Source organism: Pelodiscus sinensis, chromosome 2, assembly GCF_049634645.1.
Source record: "Pelodiscus sinensis isolate JC-2024 chromosome 2, ASM4963464v1, whole genome shotgun sequence".
Lineage (NCBI taxonomy): Eukaryota > Metazoa > Chordata > Testudines > Trionychidae > Pelodiscus > Pelodiscus sinensis.
In genome coordinates, this window is record NC_134712.1 from 64,865,381 (window position 1) to 64,880,409 (window position 15,029).

The 15,029-nt window shown below is 38.6% G+C and overlaps 1 protein-coding gene across 1 annotated transcript in view; it reads right to left on the minus strand.

Annotated features, from left to right (window-relative positions):
- Positions 1–4,669: 4,669 nt before the first annotated feature.
- The window catches only part of XKR4 (XK related 4), a 287,786-nt gene continuing 277,426 nt past the window's right edge, over positions 4,670–15,029 (minus strand). The window contains exon 3 of the mRNA XM_075920695.1: positions 4,670–11,665. Coding sequence (XP_075776810.1) covers positions 10,719–11,665 — 947 coding nt within the window. The 3' untranslated portion in view covers positions 4,670–10,718. The remainder of the gene's footprint in view (positions 11,666–15,029) is intronic.

A 15,029-nucleotide genomic window follows, 5' to 3' on the forward strand; every position in this document is an offset into this window, starting at 1 on the left:
TGATATACATAATGTAACTACATAATGTAACTGTGGTTTCCTCCTTAACCTGTGGGTTCCACCTTAGCTTTCTAATATATATTTTAAATTCCCTCAACCAAGGTTAAGAGATAGGGGTGTACTGAAAATCATGCAGAATAAGAAAGAACAAAGACATGGCTTTTTGATATGTTAACGAGATGTGATTGAATTGTATTAGTTATACATAGCTGCAGTAGTAATACATTATGATATTGCTATTCCTTCTAATGTGCATGTGTTGCATTTAAATTGGAAGATGGATTGTTATCTTAAAACATACAGACATGGTATTTTTCCATAGTGAATGGACTAGTGCCTCTCTCCTTTTAAAGCAGATATATCTGATAAAATATCTGTTGTTTGACAACAAACCCTCTTATAGTATGCTGCAATAAAAATCAAACTAAAACACACTGGGCCTAAATCACTACGTGTTACTCCAATTACACTTTGTAGTTCTACCTATTTCAGTGAAATTTCAGAGACTTTAACTACTGCAAAACAGTGGGGAATTGGGCCTCCTAACTGCTTTGCTCATATTTGTCTTGGCTTCCTTGACTAACCAAATTTAATATTTATATTTAGTGCCTAACCCTGCTATCTCTGTGAGGCAGTTGTGTGCATGGACTGCTTGTAGGAATATTTCTGATGGTTTCACTGTTTTCTATAGGTTAGTGTGCAGGTTTTTTTTTTTAACTTAGTGACTGGATCATCTATTCCCCATCTTGTTTATGAAAATACCAGCATTAGACACTGTACAACAGTTTCTGGAAACATTAAAAGATCACTATGTTTCCTTGTTGCAATTACCACTTTATTATTCTCTATGATGATGGGCCACTAGAGCTAGACTTTACTATTGATCAAAAACAATGAGCTGTCAAAGACTTAGGGCCTGAATCTCAGGCTATGTCTATACTACAGAAGTTTTTTTTCGGAAAAACAGCCAATTTTCTAAAAAAAAATTAACTTACATCCACACTGCAATCACGTTCTTTCGGGAAAAAAATCGAAAGAACAGAGGGGTTTTTCCAACATTGGTAAACCTCTTTCTAGGAGGAAGAAGCATTTTTGTGAAAGGCGTGTGTGGACGGGGAAAAGGGAGTTCTTTCGACAGAAGAGGAAAGAGGAAAGAGCACTGGTGCCCTGGTGGACCTCCATCCATAGTAGTCACAGCTTAAATGCGAGATAGTGTCCATTTAGTGTGGATGCTATCTTTTGAAAAAGCAGATTGCTTTTTTGATGTGCTTTTGCAATGTGGACGCTGTCTTTTAGAAGAAGTTTTTTCAGAAGATCTCTTCTGGAAAAGCTTCTTCTGAACGAAGCCTGCAGTCTAGACATAGTCTCAGTGACATTAAGGCCCCAGTTACAGTGCAAAAAGGAGCCTTAGTGTAAATGAGACTCAGGCCCTGAATTTTTTCACATATTTTACAGTCACTGGTAAAACAGAAATAATCATAATAATTCATAGAAAGTTGATAGTATTGTAAATGCAGAGGGTGAAATTCACCTTTGTGGGAAGGCCTGCACAAGGCATATGTGCTATTTACATTTCAGGGCATAAGTAGAACTTGAGTAGTGCACAGCTTTTCCAGAGCCATCTGCACATGAGTGATTTTCACCAAAGCAGAACACTTTTATTAAAGATTAAACCAAATTCCTGATTAGTATTTTTTAATAGTTTAGCCTTGGAAGGCGTAAAATATTTTTTGACCCGCTCCACAAACAGAAACACCAAATGCCCTAAAGAATAAATATGCACAACCGTAAAGCCACTGTATATCTGGGCTAGAGGTCTCTTTAAGTCTAAAGCTTAGGGTGGCTCTTTGAACTTTATAGTAAACCATTTATTTGTGATGGCTTGTCTACAGTGGGGGTGTGTCTAGACTACATGCCATCGTCGATGGAGGCATGTAGATCAGACAGATAGGCAAAGGGAAATGAAGCTGCGATTTAAATAATCGCGGCTTCAGTTAAATTTACATTGCTGCCGCGCTGAGCCGACAAACAGCTGATCAGCTGTTTGTCAGCTCCGCGCGCTAGTCTGGACGCGCCGCGCCGACCTGAAAGCCTTTTATCGACATCCCCCTTATGCCTCGTAGGATGAGGTTTACAGGGGATGTCGATAAAAGGCTTTCATTTCGACAGGGGAGCATCCAGACTAGCGCCCGGAGCCGACAAACAGCTGATCAGCTGTTTGTCGGCTCAGCGCGGCAGCCATGTAAATTTAAATGAAGCCGCCATTATTTAAATCGCGGCTTCATTTCCCTTTTTCGAATACACAAATCTACATGCCTCTGTTGATGGAGGCATGTAGTTTAGACATACCCTGGGATACTACACTGTATGGGAATGTGATGTCACAAGCGTACTAACATGTTGCACATTACCTGGTCTGTGTAGCCTCTGTTGCTTTGCTTTAATACAGTGTTGTTTAAAACAGCACTTATGGTAAAGAGCACAAGGGAACTTTTAGTGGGTACCAGTAAGGGATATAGCGACCACTCAATGCACACTGTTGGTGCACATTAGAAATCACAGCCCTGAGGAGCAGTTCCCTGCTGTGCAGACAAGCCCTGTTACATTTTCTCTCTGGTGCACATGCTTCGGATTCTAAGCCAGTTGACAGCTACGCATGGCGTACACCAGTAGCCACTGGATCTATGCCAATGTGCTCTAAAGTATTTTGTCTCTTTACACATGTAGAGCATTATTAGTGCCAGACTTCTTTTCCTTGGGAAATTTAATTTTAAAATGCTGCAATGTTAGGGACCCATTCTGTTTTTAATGATGTCAAATTAGATGCCACACAGCAGGATTGAACTGATTGTTCTCACTTGCATTGGTATAACTCCCTGGACTGTACACTGTTGGTGTATGGGCAGACTATTCTCACAACTGTATACCGAATGCTTTCACGTGTATATTAGCATACGCATATTACAGACTCAGGCTCCCCAAGGGAGCTAAGCCACAGTTACCATCATTTTAAATTTAGCTAAGAAATAAGCGAGTGATCCAGCGTGATTCTGAGCTCATCCTGCTGTGCCTCCTTGGCGCTTGCTGACTTCTGTGGGAATTCAGGGAGCTGAGCACTTCTTAGGACTGAACAGTAATTTGTGGCATTGAGTCTGTAAGGCCTGGGCCAAAGGCCACTGAAGCCTCTACTGACCTCAGCAGAAGCCAGATGAGACATTGAGGCCTAGAATGCACTGGAGCATAAGATCGACCTAAAATATGCATCTCCATCTATGTTAATTGCATAGCTGGAGTCAACATATCTTAAATAGCTGTCCACATAGCGAGAGGAGCAATGCTCCCATTGGCTTCTCTTATTTCTCATGAGGAACAGGAGTATCGGTGCAGACAGGCGTGCCCTCTGACTTTGATTTAGCATGTCTTCACTAAACCTGCCAATGGAACCCCAGAAGATCGACTGTGGCAGTGTCCATCTTCCCCATAGTGTAGACGTGCCCTTAGTGATCAGGAAAAGGTCAGAGTATGAGAATTAATTTGTTCTATCAAATGCGGAGATATGGGAGAAAAATAAAATGTTGAATGCCAATTACCAACCAGTTCATACCCTGTAGCCCTTCAGTTTGCGTTTGTGACTTGCTATAGCACGTGCTTCTGCTAGAGTGTGTTTTTACAGAAAATAAAAAGTACAAAATCAAGGAAGAAAATAATGTAACTCTATTACAAATTGTGTACATCTATTTCCATTGACAAACGTTGCCATCTAACTCTTGGGGCATTGCACTTGGAGAATTGGGGAAGTCTCTATGCACACTTGTTACCTCAACATGTATTAACCAAAACAAAAAACAAACCCCCCCCAAAACTCCAAATAGTTACAACTGAGTTTTGATACAGCCCAAGTGTGAGCCCATTGTTTGTGTAAGAAAACCAAACAAACAATCTTCATAAATATTATTGTTTAGGGAAAATATTCAGGCCTTTTTCTTGCATAACCCACTGGGTGAGCCATTTGCCGTATCAGGCCTTAGTCCAACTTTTCAGTTGAGTAGTGACTATTCCATATGCTGCAATGGACTTTACAGGGTATGTTCACCTTTAAACCAGACCATACAGACTTTTTTCCAGCAAAGCAGCAAATGTGGGGACATGGGGGCTGGTGAGAAAGTGCATAGGAGCACCAGAGATGATGCAGAACTATTGCATAATAATTACTGACTGGATCTGAAGATGTTTTTCTGTTTTGCTCCCAGATCGCAAGCAACTGCCCAAGGTTTAAGAGACCAGAAGCAAATATTCCTGTACAGTGTCTGTATTAAAAGGATGCAATATACTTGTACAATATGTGATATATCTATTTTTAGGGTATCTATTTACCTACTGCGCCATCCTATTGTAATTGACACATATATTATCTGCTCCATTTCAAATTTATCTTGTTCTCATCATTTCTGGTGAACAAGGTTTTGGCTAAGTGTTTTTTATGAATAGTGAATTGTTTTTATCAATTACATGTGGTCTTTCTATTATTTGGTAATTTATCTTACCAAATCTTGGCACTTCCCATCCCCCAAATGTGATACCCACAACTCTCCTATAATCTAGATAAAAACGCTTTGGTACAAAAATTACCCCTTCCCATAAAATACCAAAGTATTTTGTGTCCCTTCATCAGGCAGATAGTTATTTGTGTATCTGGCATTTTCCCTCCAGGATTCAGATTTTCCCAATACAAATAAGTCCCAATAATGAAATCCAAAACACAACTGCAGGCTCAAATCCCAGTGTTTACATGAAGTTGCTGTTGATAAATGTATTTGTTCTGTTCCAGAGTAAACCATACAACGATAATTTGAAATGACTGAAGTTGGACAGACATTTTTCAAAATCCATTTAACCGGAGTAGATCAACAAATAAAAAATGTCAACTGAATAGATACAGCTAATATTAGTGTCAGCACTGAAGAGAGAAAAATGATTAACATCATTAAGTCTTGAGTACAGTTTTCTGCTGTAGTTGAGCAATATTAAAATCCTTCCATCAGAGTCCGTAACAATGTTCCAGCTGATTTCAGAGAGGTGCTAACAATGCAGGCTGAGGGCCTGATTCTGCAAATCTTTACCCACAAAAGTCATCCTTACTCATTCAAATTGTCACTGAAGTCAATGGCCCAGATTCTGATCTCTTTTATATCAACATAAATCAGGAGAAATTCCACTAAAGACAATGAAGTAAAATACGTAAAATGGTAAAATAAGGAAGTGAGCTCAGAATCAGATCCAGTGGATCACAAAAGTCTTTGCAAAACAATGGCATACAATTTAATACAGTGAGATTATTCTTGTAAATCCTACTTGCATGAACCAGTTTTTGCAGGATCACACCCTCAGTTCTATAGTGAAATCTGTTGTTTGACTGAACAGGAAGTCATCTTGGAAGCAGATCACTGCAGCAGTTTAGAAATGAGTATAGCTGATACAGAATTTCTCTTAAAAATTTATTCATTCATACTAATTGCAGCAACCTGTTTAAAAAAACCAACGTGAACACAAAGACATATGGGAAACAGTGCAAATGCAGAATTCCATATTCAGGTCTGCCTGTTCTTAGGTTTAAATTGGTCTGTTCTCAGTTTAAATGTTATCTGTTGTAACAGAAGAAAGAGGAAAGGATTCATATGTATAAATAAACAGACATTTTTCTATAAACAATTGAGATGGATTTCACAACATGTTGTTTATAGTGTATAAATGGCTGTTTGCCACTTATTCCATTTGGCTGGCTGCTAAGAGCAGGCTTCATGTGAGCTAGCCTAATTGCTACAATTAGTAACATTTAAATGGCTCATTGTGTTTTTATATAATTCTTCCCACATTCTGTGCTGTTGTGGTATAGAATTAGTAATTACAGTGCTTAGCCTGTTAATTCCTGGGCACATGTAATTATTTTCATCATGCACCTTCTGTAGCAGCTCAGCGGAAATAAGTTTGTGCTCAGGTGGCTGCCCTCTCACTTAGGATGAATGCAATTTACTCCACTTCCTACCTTGCACAGGGGCAACAGAGGCAGCACTACAACCTCAGCAATTGGCTGAAGTCATTTCCTTGGCATTGTGCAGGCCGGTGCAAGGGGTGGGGGGATCCACAGTGTAAATTGCAGCATCTTAGTCAGACTGAACTGCACTACCGCAAAAAGCAAACAGCAAAACAATAGCAACTTTATTAGCTGAAGCAATGATGGAGCCAAGTACCACTCCATGAAGAGTGCCATTTTTTAAGGCTTTTGATGAGCTTTAAGGAAAGGTGAACAATGAAGAATCACTTTAAAAGCTTTTTTTCCAGAAACAAATAGGCTAATAATGAATATTTATAGTAACCATGAAAAATAAATATTTGTATAACATAGGCATTTTAAAATGATCAATAATCCCTTTTTAAACATCAGTGTTAGTGCGTAACTTGTGTGGGGTTATTTAAATGATCTTTTCTTAAACATATAAACCTACAAACTTTAAAATGGCCAAGTTTAAGGACAATGTTTAAACAGCTCCTTTTCATTTAGATCTACTGGTAAATTTGCTCAGCTCACTAGGTAAAGCTAATATGAAATTAATTTCTAACAGACAAAGAGACACAGTATTTTCCCTCCACAACAGCATAATTTTGAGCATTCATTTATTATGTGTTTTATGTTTATTTTCCTATAATTCCAGAATGGAATGTTAAAGAACTGATTTTTGATTACTTCAAAAGCAAAAGCTTAAATTTTAACATTTTATTTTTTCTGTTGTTATCCTATTTGAACTTTATTGGTTAATCCTAAAACTATAAATTGTGGTAAAAAGAACAGTGCATGTCCATTATTAATTATTCATAAGGCAGTGATGAGGTTTCTGGAATGGTCTGTGTTCAACAAAGAACTTCTAAAAGAATGTTCGTACCACTATTTAGCTTGACTGTTCATAGCAAAACAAATAGTCTATATAGATTATTTCAAAAATAGATTTCAGTGGATGTTCTAATCACTTTCCAGCTATCCATGATATTGACAAATGAAGTTTTTAGGGATCAGAATTTGACTTACTATAAAACGCTTCTTTCTCCATGAGCACAACTGGATTTATTCCTGAAGTGAGGCTAGGTATACTACCCTCTATGATAGCACGCATATAGCAATTTTCTTTGAGTTAGGACCGGCAATAAATCATTTAAAAATATCAGGTATTTAAAAATTTGATTTTTTTTTCTAAATAGAAAAAAATATTGGTGGGAGAATAAACTGAACTCTAAAAAACAAAGAAACAAACAAACCCCAAAGCAAAAATCTTACGATACAAATCTTGGGCTTTGACAAAGTTTCTTTAAACAAATTTATTTGGTAAGCTTCACCAAAATTTAAATTTAGGACTTAAAAAAGCCGGACACTGTTTTCACACGTGCAGGTTTTTAATTATTCCAGTAGAAGTCAATTTCTAATAGTGTTTTTAAAAGACATGGAGCTAGATTCACAAGGAGGACTTAAGAGTAAAATATTGAATTGCAACACCTATCTTGCAGAAACCCTGTTGCCACCTAGTGGAATGCACAACCCCACATTAGGCACTTTTTCACTGCATGGGGAGAGTTAGGCGCCTAAAAAAGAGGTTCGTAGAAACCAGCAAGCAGAGCAGGAAGCTGTCTTAAGACAATAGGAACTGCTAAGGAGAGGGGTGGGCCTTCAAAGAGATTTAGGTGCTTAACTCTAGGCAGGAGGGAGATGCCTATCTCCAATTGAGATTTACGGCTATGCTCCCTCTCCTTAAATTAGGCACTTAAACCAGATTAGTCCTGTCTCAGGAATAACCCAGGAGAAGGGGAAGGTGGTGGAACAGCTCAAATAGAAGAAATTGAGAGCTTTACCCTGGAATGCCTTCTACTCCAGTGGTTAGGCCTTTTAGCTGGAAAAGGAGAAATCTGTGTTCAAATCCCTGATCTACAGCAGGCAGAGGAGTAATCTGAGTTCTGGGTCTCATATACCCCAGATGATTGTACTGACTACTGGTAAAAGTAGGGAGAACCCAACCACCTCCTCCACAGGTAGTAGAAGAAAGCAAGGGGACTTAGATGAAATATAGATACTTAGGATTTTTAGCACCTGCCAGACTAAATGGCAGATGGGATGTGGTTTTGTGAATCCCAGTGGAGCTTAAAAGCTAGACTTAGCTGTTATGAGTCTACTGCCTCATGTTTCAGGTAAGAAAAACGTGGGGCGGCTTGGTTTGTATAGACTGACCACTAGTTTTAAGTGATGATCCGGTGTTTGCTTATGGAATGAAAGTTCTATTGCATTTCACTAGACAAAGGACTTGATTCCCCAAAATGTTGTATTTTCTGACTAAACTAATGCCTACTGAATAATCAACTGAATCCCCGTGGAAGGGGGCAATTACTTTCCACAGGTTTTCATATTCTGACTATCAGATGATCACTTTATTTAATGATCATGCCTGCAACTGGCTACTACTTAATTTGCAAACCTCTATGCAAATTTTCATACCTGGGTGATTTTTCTGGTCACAGTAAAATTTTTATTTTTCTCACTTGCAGATTCCTGCATTTTAAGAGATACTTTGTTTTGAGGATCTTGCCCCTAGCAAAAAACAACAGATTTTCAACATTTCATCAATTAAAAATCATTTAAGTATTGAAAATGGCTAATTGAATGTATACAAAGAAACCATGTGTTATATATCTTCTGTTATTTCATATTACAAATATAACAACAGGAGAGACTGAACTTCTCCAGCAACATATACAGCAGTGACTTACACTTAATATACCTGACAGTGGTTAAAATATCAAAATCACAGGTCTTCTCCACCCTGACAATGATGCTTAAAATAATAAACCTACAGTTGTGCTCCGCTTTTCTAAGATGGATAGACATAGTTATACTGATTTGTTTCTCATGGAAACCCTTTGGCGTCTTTGCAACCCACCTATTCTTGAAACAGGATTCACTTTTTATAGAATATTCTAAAAGTACCCATGTAGGCTTTCATATGGCATTACACTGCAAATTAAATCCATAATGTGTAAAAAACATGTTTACAATTACTTGTGGAGGCCAGTTGATACAATTTGTGGACCAGTTCTTAAATTCTACCTTATTAAAGAGAATGAGATGTATTAAAAGATTTGTGGTTTATAAAAAGTAACACCATTATATACCATATTTTACTTTACAAAAATATTGAAATAATCCATGAGTTATTCACTCTGCACCAGCTTTAAAAAAAATACTATCAAATTTTGACTTGCACCTTTAATGCAACTGAAAGCACCATCAGGGGATACTTTTAACATAAAGAAGGATACCATAGACTTGATCATACCTTAGGGAGGTATGGTATTAAAACCCAGAAGCTTGCAGCAAAAAACACTTTTTACAAGTGAGTCAACTTCATTTTTAATAGGTATGGAACCAAGTCTTGAATAGTTTCAAGAGGGTCTTCCACATAGCTTGTTTTAATTGTACTTGACGGTATATACTTACTAACAGGTGGCTGAAAGCCTCTAAAAGACATCACTTTCACCTTATGTGGAGGGAGGGGGGACAGACCTGTCTGTACATGTGGAGAACTTGATTGTTCTTTTCTGCTTCCTGCTCTTGTAGGGTTCATGCCACTCATTTTCTGTTCCTCAGGCAACAATATCAATCTCGTAGTGATACAGTGTTTGGCACTAGAAGGGTATGGCATGTTGCGTCTCTTATCACACCTGCATACATTCATACACAGAGCCATGCATTCTGAGTCCTGAAACAGATTTAAGTTACAATGTGTTCATATGCTTCCTCTCAGAATCTGAACATAGTCCTCAAAAGTTCAGAGTATGAAACCTACACTTTCCTCGTTCTTTCTTTTCTTTGTTAAAGTGTTTGCAGATTGAACACTGAATCATGATTATCATTTAATTTACATCACTAGGTGCTAGAGCTCCATGTTCCTCCTGAAAGCCAGAAGTGAGCTGCATAGGATTTCTGTCAAAAGAAACTTGCTGAACTGAAATTTTAATTAAAATGAATTTTGAATTCTATAGAAAACTAGTAGTTCTGTTGGTACTAATGCTTATTACCTGATTAATCAGACTCTCGCTTACACTCCTTTGATAGGCTTGCATACAAAACAGTGTACTTTTTTGATTGAGAACTATCTTGCAAATCTATTCTAAACTGAACTGTTTAGCTGCTGGAGACTTGAGGATTATACTCCTATCTTTTTTGCAGAAACCAGAGTTTTCTATAACAGCAACATTGCCTGGTACAATTAAGCTATTTTGACAACGTTTTTTTGTTTGTTTTGTCATTAAATAAGCAAATATCAATTGTTCATTTCTAAAGTAAAATGCACTACTGGTTAAAGTTGAAAGCTCTCATCAGAATCATCCTGTTGATTGTAAGTATTGTGTAGCAGAGTTTCATAGCAGCAGGGAGTCATGAGCTGGGTTTATTTCCCAGTTAAAGAAATAGATTTTTCGAGGCTCTCAGGTGATGCTGCTTTAGAACTGAACTGCAGTCAGACTGCATACAGAGGATCAAATGATAATCATGATGATAGCCATACTATGAAAACTACCACTTGCTGCTCTATTGTACTATGCAGTTTAGTTATTGCCACAGCCCTACTGTCAATCCACAATTTGGACTGTAACTTTGTAGCTTCTTCAAGTCTTTATTATTTTTATAAAGTGGTTTCATATTCCAAGCGCTCCTGAATAAGGGCATCATCTTTATACTGTAGCCGTGGTGGAGCAGGGGAACATTCAAAAGCTAAAATAGCCTTCCGCAGGCTTCTGTCCAACACGTGTCTCTCCCAGGCTGGGTATCTGTTCCTGAACAGATCAATTTTAATGACTGACTCTTCAATCCTTGGTGGCCGGGATGAAGGTGTCGAAGGCGCTGTGGGCCTTACCTGGAAGACAGGCACGCACCCATCTCTCTCTGCCAATTTCTGGTCCCGGTCACTTGTGACACTCCGATTGTTAGAGATCGATCTTAGAGTGTTTGTCGCCACTTCTGGGGGCATAGTGAAGGCAGTGACAGGGTCCTCACAAGCACAGCTTGGCGACTGCCCAAATCTTGGTCCATTGGGATGAAAGAAGGCATAGTACATCAGCATAAAAACAATGCCTGTTAAAAAGCTGCTGAACACCACACACAGTGCTGGTATGGCGAAAGCATCAGAGATCAGTGGGGCCTTGTAAAGATACCAGAGAGCACTCAAGGCAGTGTTTTCTAAAAGGATCACAAAATAGTAAATGAAGAGTCTGCAACGTGTCCTTCCTTCTTTGACATTGAACCAGCTAAAGATATAGATAATCCCAACAACCATATCAAATACTATCTCTTCCCATTTAGTGATGCAGAACTCTGTTTCACAATGAACGATCCAGAAGGTCATGATACACCAGTGAAGGACTATGAAGATCCCAAAGTACAACTGGAAAACTGAGGCAAAGAGAGCAAAAGTAATTACCCTGGCTGCAATTGTGAAGAAATGCCAGCAAAACTGGATTATAACTGCCATATAACTTATGGGTTTCTTGTCATCACGGGAATCACGGAGGGCTTTCTGGTAGGACGCCAAAGCCCAAGCCAGGGACACAAGAGATGCTGCAGCTGTAAGACCTAGAAGAAATAGAGAAGATGAAATAAAGGGTTAATTAGTGCATTAGAATCAATGGAACCAATGGTTGGAGCCAATGAAAACACATGCGCTCCATAAACCACAGTATAATAAACCACACTCTTCATAGTTAACACAAGGAATTCGTACTGTCTCCCCATTGCTCGACAATCAGCTAGGGCCAAATCTCACATTATTGATATTTAATTGTTTTTTCAAAGTGGACTTCATTGTAGTTGTTTGCGTACTATCAAATATTATAATGAGCACAATTAAAGAAGAGTTGCCTGTCTATCATGTCTGGTAATTTAGTCGCTAATTCACAAAAATAAGTGATTAACAGTAGAGCTCTTAGTCAATACTGCGAGTTAACAATGCTCAGTTACTATTATTATTTTAAAAGATATGATTTTTCACTGTTTCTAAGAAAACTACGTAACAGCTCAATATAAAATTAACATGTCTTTCTAATTTAATTATCACAGTATACACTTATGGGGCTACATGATAAATACATAATTCAATTCATTAGGATTTAGGAATATGATTAGATCATCCTAAAATATCTGTGATTTAGATATTAGAATACTGTTCATCACAGCTGGCCTAGAAAAGATTAATGAGTCTGAGAAGAGGCCAAATGACCAGATATAATAGTGCTGAGGAGAAGCAGGTGGCCCAAGAAACCTCGAAATGATGATGGAGCCCAGCTGAGAAGGAATAGGTGGAATCTGGCAGCAGAAAAGGATTTCAGCGAGGGAGCCTGAAGACACGTTTTGGATATTATAGAGGGAGGGAAGGAAGGAATCCTCTGGGGAAAGGGTACGCAAAAAGGATCAGGGAAATGGCAGCAAGGGTTAAGATGGTGCAGATTTTGGCTGCTGATTAGATGGTCCCCAAGTAGGAATCTGGAATAGAGGGCAGATACAGGTTTCCTGACCAGCTGCTTGGAAAGTGGCATGACCGGGACAGTGGATTTGGCGACTGTGTGGGATGGTTTGCACTGTGTGAATTTGACATCCCAGGGAAAGAGAAAATACATAATGAGATAGCTGTATGGCCAACCCATTAAAAGGGAACAGCCAAATCCTGGAGAGAAAGACCTTGGGATTTGTGAACAAGTGATGGAAAGGGGTCTCAGATCTGGCAGGAACTAATCACAGAGCAGTTGGGAGGAGGCACCCCAGTAGTGAATAAAGAATCCTACTATAATATCATTGTCATAACATAAGAACATGACATAAGAAGGTCATATTGGGCCAGTCCAAAGGTCCAGCTACCCCAGTATCCTGTTTTATGATAGTTGCCAGGGTCAAGTGCCCTTTGTCACATTATGTGCTATGGTTGGTTTGTACTTTTTTTTGTCTAATAATCTAATTTTTCTACACATTGTCAAGCATTTTCCACTGGTACAATTTTCTATTAGAAAATGCTGATTTGTTGAATTCAAAATATTTCTCAGGAACTCATCAATTTCACAGAAATGTCCAATGAAAAATTATTGAAACATTTTGTGTAGACTTGTATAATATATACAATATGGCAAAATATAAACACTGAAACGATCAAGTAAAAACAAACTAGTCACAATGAAACAAAGGGTTTAAATCTTATTGAAATGGAATGAAATGAAGTCCTTCAGCCTACCCAATGTTTTGACAAGATTATTTTGATATTACCAAACTGAAAATTTTGTTTCATGGGAAATTTTGAAATTTCAATTTTGAATTCCAATTTGGGATGAAAGGAAAATTTAAAATGATTCATTTTCATAAGAGAACAATACATTGGTTCCTGCAAGCTACATTCTCTATCACTGGCAGGATGCTAATGATGTTATAGTACCTATAAATGCACAGCAGAAGCAGAAGCTACCTCACGTCTGTTATTAGAAAGACATCCATGGAAATGGGTTCTCAAACTTCATTGCACTGCTATTCTCTTCTGACAAAAAAAAAATTAGTACATGACCCCACAAGAGGGGGACTGAAGCCTGAGCTCTACCATCCTGAGAGGGGAGGGGCAAAGCCAAACCTCGAGCCCCACTGACCCAAGACAGGGAGCCAGAACCAAAGCCCACAGACTTCAGGCCCAGGTGGGGGATGGCACTGTAACTTGAGCCCCTAACACACAGAGCTTAAACTCCCAGGCTTTGGTTTTGGCTCCAGGTGGTGAGGCTTAGCTTGGGCTCCAAGTGATGGGCTCAGGCTTCAAGCTCAGACTCCAGCAAATCTAATACCACCCCTAGCAACTTCATTAAAACAGCAGAGGGGCCCACTTTGGATCCTGACTCACAGTTTGAAAACTGCTGTGGTAATCTACCAAATTACTCTGAGGGAGACATTCAAGATGGGACAAAAACATTCCAAAATGAAAGTTAATGGAATAGCTCTATAACACTCAGGTCTTGAAACATTTAAAACCTAGGGGTATAATGTATTGATACTTCTCTGGTGCCCTGATTTAAAACTTTTATTTAAAAAAAGTTTCAAATGATGATACCTGAGGCAATACTGGCTCATTTATTTGATGGCTGCATTGAAACTTCATGTATCTCTTAGTGCTCTCATTGATATAAAACGGATGCTACCTTAACAGCTTAATGATTATATAAAAATTATTACAATATTAATTCTCTGTGTCCATTTTTTTTGAAGAAGCACAGAGCTGCCTCAGGATAGAAGGCACATTTTTTGAGTAGTGTACCAGCACTTCTTCCCCTGTTTTGATAAAAGTTTTATTGATGGAATCCTCCTTCATGAAGAGAGCAAACAATGAGACTCAGTGAGGAAGGCTACGAGAAGACAGAATAAATTAATGATGTTTCCCTTTCTGATATGTACATTTGGCTTGTCATGCTGAACTATCTCTCAGTAATCATTATTTCTATAGGCAACATTAGCAATTAAAAACATAAGCACTCATGTTCTTATGGGAATGGTTTAAATACAGCTGCCAAAACATAATTAAAGAGTGTCATCTTCATAAGATGAAAAAAAATGGGAAAGAAGGAATAATGAGAGTAATTAATGAATGATGTCATCACTGATAATTTCCTCCAATTTTAATACAGGCAGTCCCCGGGTTACATACAAGATAGGGACTGTAGGTTTGTTCTTAAGTTGAATTTGTATGTAAGTTGGAACTGGTACATATTGTAGGGGAAACTCTAGCCAAAGATTTCTCCAGAGCTCAGTTTTATTCTCCCACACCTCACTTCCCTCAGTCCTTTATTCTCAAGCTCAGGTGTCTGCTGAGAAAAGCCGCTCCGCGTCTCCCTGGTCTGCTGGGGAGGGGGGCGCTAGCTTCACGTCTCCCTAGTCTGCTGGGGGGAAGCAGCTAGTGCGGAGTTGCCTCATCCCGTTT